Below are 6,000 nucleotides of genomic sequence, written 5' to 3'. Positions count from 1 at the left end.
GATGAGGAAATGCAATCTGCACTTGCCAAGCAGGGCCAAGATAAATATATTTCTCTATGCTTTTGCACAGTGCCTCATATCTTGTTGTTTTTTTTAGAACCCTTCCATTAGCCCATAAAATTATCTCATGTCTGTTTGCAGTCAATCCCACCGCCATCCCCAGGCAGTCACTCATTTGCTTTCTGTTTGATTTTGCCTTTTCTAGAAATTTCATATAAATGAAATCATGCAACATATAGTCTCATGTGTCTCTTTTTCTTCACTCATGTTTTTGAGGCTCATCCATGTTGATTTCATTCCTTTTTATTGCTGAGTAATATTCCATTATATGGCTATCCCATGTTCTGTTTGTCCCTTCACCAGCCGATGGACATTTGGATTATTTCCAGTTTTTGGCTATTTTGAATAGTCGTAAACATTTACACACAAGTCTTTGTGTGGACGAGTGATTTAATTTCTTTTGTGTAGATAACCTAAGAGTAGAATGGCCGGGTTGTATGATAAGTGTATGTTTAACGTTTTAAGAAATTGCCAAACTGTTTTCCAAAGTGGATGTACCATTTTGTCTTTCCATCAGTGATGTGTGAGAGTTCCAGTTTCTTCAGATTCTCATGAACATTTGGTATTGTCAGTCTTTTTTGTTTTAGCCATTTTAGTGAGTGTGTAGTTTTATCTCACTGTAGTTTTAATTTCTATTTTTCTAATGACTAATGGCATCAAACATCTTTTCATGTACTTATCTGCCATTTGTATATCTTTGGTATAGTCTAGGGTTATGAACATAGGTATAATTCTTGATAGACACTGCCAAATCGCCTTCGAAGAGGGCTCCAGTTTCTGTAGTATCTTCAAAATTGAGCAATTAAGAAGTGATAGCTAATTTAATAGGTGTCATTCATGCGAAGGCTATGCCATCCATGGTTTACAATTGAGGATGTTGCTAGTTAGGGTTTCCAGGTGATCAGCTCATGGCTGTCCTGCGAACTCCCGGGCCAGATCCCAGTCCCACTCTCCTTCTGTTACCTCACAGCCACAGCTACACAGAGAAAATTACACCCCCCCCCATTTTTGTTTGATGTTGGGTTTCCTAGTTCAACAAATTTCAATCATTGCCATACTGATTTTTTTTTTAACTTTAAAAAAATTTATGGTAAAAACCACATAAAATGCTATACTGATTTTATTGAAGACATAAATGATAAATGAAGTTACATTAAGAGTCAGTTCTATGAGTTTTTTGTGAAAAATAGCAGTTCTCTAGTATATCGTTTTCCACGGACAAAAGGTTTTTATGCCTAACCTCAGAGGCAGCCTTATTTCTTCTCTTTTAGCTGTTTCTTTTGTGTTTACCCCCATATCAAAATCACTATTAACTTTTGTTTATCACTGTGAGAACTGAGAATTTGGTTTCCTTTTAGTTCTGCCTTCCAACTTATTCCCCTTTCCTCCCAATGCAGTTATAATTTTTGCTAAATCACTATTCAGTATTTCAGTGGGCAAGTCACTTAAGCTCTTTGTGTATCTCTTTTCTTGTCTGTAAAATGGGGATAACGGTAGTAGTTCTTTAAAGGATTATTATGAGGTAAGCACTTACGTAAGTATATATGTTAGTTAAAAATCATATTTTTACCTTATTGGGGCTATGTAAACACTATTCACAGTTGAGCTATGTGATATACTCTGATTGCTTTTCCTTTCTTGCACAACTCTTTGTTAAAATTATCTTATTTTTTGCTTTGTTTTCTATGTATCTATCACTCTTTTATCCTCAAACTCTTCCACCAATTGTCTAAATTTTCTTTCAGAATGAGAGGTCAAACACATCTGATATTCTGTAAGTTTTATCTTCTTGGAGAATGTCTCTGGTATCATTTTGACCTTTTCTAGTCTGGACTGTAGACCTGCTATGTATAAGTCTTCCTCAGATTCTTGTTTATCATCCTGCAGATATCCTTAACTTTTTTTTATATTGAATCCTCCATTTCCTGGATCCTATGTCTTCCTCTTTGTTGGTTTTCTCCCTCTTTTGGGTAAAGCATATCCTTCCTCAGTTTCCTGTGAAAAAGTGCATGGGAGATAAGGTTTTTGAGGCTTTGCTTATCTAAAAACTTCTTTATTCTAGCTCTACACTTAAGAATTAGGCTGAATATGGATACTAGTTTGGAAATAACTTCCCTTTAAAATTTCGTGTTCTTTTAGAGTTGTGTTGCTATTTTGAGGCTTGGTAGCATTCTTAAAAAAATCTTTTTATTGTGACATATATATGCAAAAGGGTATGAAATGTGCACGTGTATTTTAAAGAATAATAATAATAATGCAAATGTTCATAGACTCACACTCAGCTTAAAAAAGAGCATTACTGTTACTCAGAATCCCTGTGTGCTTCTACTTGATTGCATTCTTGCTCTCCCTCTAGAAGGTTCCACTGTCTTGAATTTTGTATTAACCACTTCCTTGCTTTTCTTTGTAGTTTTACTATCTAGTATTGTTGTGAGACACCCTCCCACAAGAAATGCACTTACATGCCACTCGTGCAGAAAAGGGCAGTTTATTCACTCTAGCTGGCCAGCATCCGTCTCCCAAGGTGCAACCAAGGAAGAGTGGCGTCGGGCTATGGTGGGGTTTTTAAAGACAAAAACTACATCCCATTGGCATCCAGGTTTGTCCAGGTGCACAAAGCAAGCTAGGGAGTTAGGTCACAGAGGCTGAGAATGAACCGTTTGAGTAGTCAAGCGTACAAGTTTTCATTGTGTATGGTTCTGTTCCCATGTAATAATTCATTGTGTATGGCTCCTGTTTCTATGCAATTGTTTTTTGTTTCTATGAAAAGGTCAACGATTTCTCATGCAGAAGTGGGGGAAGTCTGCAGGTCAGACGGGGCAAAATGGAGTTACTTAGGTTAAGCAAGCAATTCTACAGAAGCAGATAGCGTACGTTATGAGGGTGTAGGGAGCTCTACTTCAGTATGTATCCTTAAAAATAAATTTTTAGTTTTGCCTGTTTTTGAACTGCATATAATGGAATCATACTGTATTTATTCTTTGTGAGTTGCCTTTTTGCTCAGCTTTTTAAAGATTCATCCATATTGCCTGTAGCTGTAGCTCATACATTTTCACTGATGTATAGATTCCATTGTGTAAACATATCATTTACCCATTCTTCTGTTGATAGACTGTGGGATTGTTTTCAACTTCTTGCCATTTTAAGTAGTGCTGCTGGCACATTCCCATACATGTACTTTGGTGCATATGCACACTTTTCTCTAGGTTATGTACACCTAGGAATGGAATTGCTGGGCCATCAGGTGTGTTCAGCTCTAGCAGGTAACGCCAAATTCCTTTCCAAAGTGGTTGTACCGGTTTACAATCTCACCACCTATGTCTGATCATTTTTATTGGTCCACATCCTTACCAGTATTTGGTATTAACCAATTTTTAAATTTTTGACAAGCCAGTAGATCTGAACTAGTCTCTCATTGCAGTTTTAATTTACATTTCCCTGGTTAATATTGAGTATGATCATCTTTTCATTTGTTTATTGGCCATTCTTGTTTCCTTTTTTCTGACTTAATTTATAGAGGTTCTTTATATATTCTGGGTACTAATAATTTGTCATTTATATGTATTGCAGGTGTCCTCTCTTAGTTTGTGGGTTTTTTAAAAAAAAATCTGATAAACAGAAGTTCTTAAATTTAATGTCAGATTTATCTGATATTTCCTTTTTTGTTAATGCATATTGACACTTGTTTAAGAAGTCCTTTAAGAAGAAGTCTTTGTCAAGGGTTTAAAGGCTGTTGCTATACAATTTCAACTGAGTTTTATTTATTGATCTGGAGTCCTATAATCTTTCTAAGTTCTCTTATTAGTTCTAATAGTTATCTGTAGATAATTTGGGGTTTTCTATAGAGACATTCATCTCTGTGAATAATAACAATTTTGTTGCTTTCTTTCTAGACCTTATTGCCTTTCTTCTTGCTCTAGTGTGCTGGCTAGAACCTTCAATACAATATTGTCTGCTTCATCCAATTTTTCAAATTTGTTTGCTAAAAGTTATTTATAATAGCCTTTAATCTCTCTAATATCTGCAGCATGGGTGCTGACATTCTTTCCCTACTGCTCCCCACCCTCATTTCTAGTTTTTGGCTACTTACACTTCTTTCTTTCCCTCCCCTGCTCCTTTTTTTTTTTTGACCATTCTTACCGGAGTTTCATCAGTTTTATTTGTCTTTTTTTTTTCCCTTCCTTCCCTACTTTGTAGGATGTCTTTTGTTTGTTTGTTTGTTTGTTTTTTTAAAAGATGACTGGTAAGGGGATCTTAACCCTTGGCTTGGTGTTGTCGGCACCACGCTCAACCAGGGAGCGAACTGGCCCTCCCCATACAGGATCCGAACCCGCGGCGTCAGTGTTATCAGCACCGCACTCTCCCAAGTGAGCCACGGGCCGGCCCTATGTAGGATGTCTTTTGAAATAATTCTTATCCTTGTTTATCTTCTCTATTTTATATTTGTTTCCTAATTCATTCATTTTTGTTTTTTATTATTTTTATTTTTCTACTTATTCAGTATTTTGTAGTCCTCTTTCTAATTTTTTAGGTGGATGCTTAGCTCATTTTTTGTCTTTCCTGATACATTTCTCTTCAAGTATTGCTTTATCCATCTCATGAGTTTGATATATAATTTTTAAATTATTATTTAGTTCTATATGTTTTGTAATTCCAGTTTGCTTTAATCTTTTACCTGTGAGTTTAGAAGTGCATTTCTTAATGCTTGAAAATCTTTTTTCTTTAGTTATATTTTTGTTATTGAAATTTCTAACTTGATTGCCCTTTGGTCAGAGAACATTACTCTTTTGATACCATTCCTATATTATTTATGTACTATTGCATAGCAGGTTATCCTAAAATTTAATGGCCTCTTAATGTTCCTTACTAACTTGCTGGATCATCTGTGCATTTAAAAAGGTTTACAAATATTTTTTCTGTCATCTTTAGTTTTTTTTCAACAGAGGGGTCAGGGACCTATTCAGCCAAACTATTACAGGTGGAAGATGTATCTGTTTAAGTTACTGAAGACCTGAACTAAAACCTTCAAGATGCAAAGAAATTATTTCCTGAGGGGGGAAATACTTTTCAGAGAAAGAAGCTATGTAAGTTAGAGTCCAGTAAGGAAAACAAAGCCACATTACCTATTGCAGCAGAGGGAATTTAAGATAGGGATTTGGTTACCCAGGTGTGAGAGGACTGGAAAGCAAATGAGAGCACTGAGGTGCCCAGCAGTAGTCATTGCAGGGAGCAGTTGCCTTGCCCAGGGCTGAGAAACGAAAGGAAAAGATTAGAGTTTCCAGAATCCACGTGTTGCTTGCTCGAGTGCTGCTGCTGCTGCTCTGAGGGGCCCGAGGAGGATGGTTTGGGAGTACTGGGGGAAGCTGGGGTCTGGAACCAACTGCTGCTACTGGGGAATCCTGATGAGAACAGCAGCCATACAGGAAGGGGCAAGACTTCTCCCTTCTCCTACCTTCCAGTCTTGTTTCCCTATTAGCTGCAACTATCAGCTGGAAAAAGAAGAATATAGTTTGTAGAGCCCTATCCCCAGCAGAGTATAGAAGAGTGAATGTGGGAGGGGGCAGGAACAGTTGCTTAATAAAGGGTCAGAGGCTGACCCATGCTATTGGAGTCTTGCAAGGTGTACTCCACTCAGCTACCCAGTGGTGGTCCTTGAGGGTCCAGAAAGGCCAGAGGGTCATGACTTAACTGCTGTTACCAACTGTGACTCTGGAACTTCACAACGCACCTTTTCACTTATTGGTAATAACTGATATGAAGTGACAGCTGTTTCTCTCTTTCTCTTAGAATCTAAAATATTACCAGGGTATCCGGGCTGCTGTGAGGAGGGTCAAGGACAGAGGACAGAAGGCCTTGGTTCTGGACATTGGTACTGGCACAGGGCTCTTGTCAATGATGGCAGTCACAGCAGGTGCTGACTTCTGCTATGCCATTGAGGTG

General features: G+C 37.5%; 1 protein-coding gene across 3 annotated transcripts in view; it reads left to right on the top strand.

Moving 5' to 3' along the window:
• The window catches only part of PRMT7 (protein arginine methyltransferase 7), a 44,696-nt gene that overhangs the window by 8,920 nt on the left and 29,776 nt on the right, over positions 1-6,000 (top strand). For all 3 annotated transcript variants that reach the window (XM_063112937.1, XM_063112936.1, XM_063112935.1), the window contains one exon: positions 5,848-5,997. In XM_063112937.1, the coding sequence (XP_062969007.1) occupies positions 5,953-5,997 (45 nt within the window). In that variant the 5' untranslated portion in view covers positions 5,848-5,952. The remainder of the gene's footprint in view (positions 1-5,847; positions 5,998-6,000) is intronic.

Source organism: Cynocephalus volans, chromosome 10, assembly GCF_027409185.1.
Source record: "Cynocephalus volans isolate mCynVol1 chromosome 10, mCynVol1.pri, whole genome shotgun sequence".
NCBI classification, from domain to species: domain Eukaryota; kingdom Metazoa; phylum Chordata; class Mammalia; order Dermoptera; family Cynocephalidae; genus Cynocephalus; species Cynocephalus volans.
The sequence above is the reverse complement of the archived record's forward strand: the minus strand, read 5'-3'. Positions and strand labels throughout refer to the sequence as shown.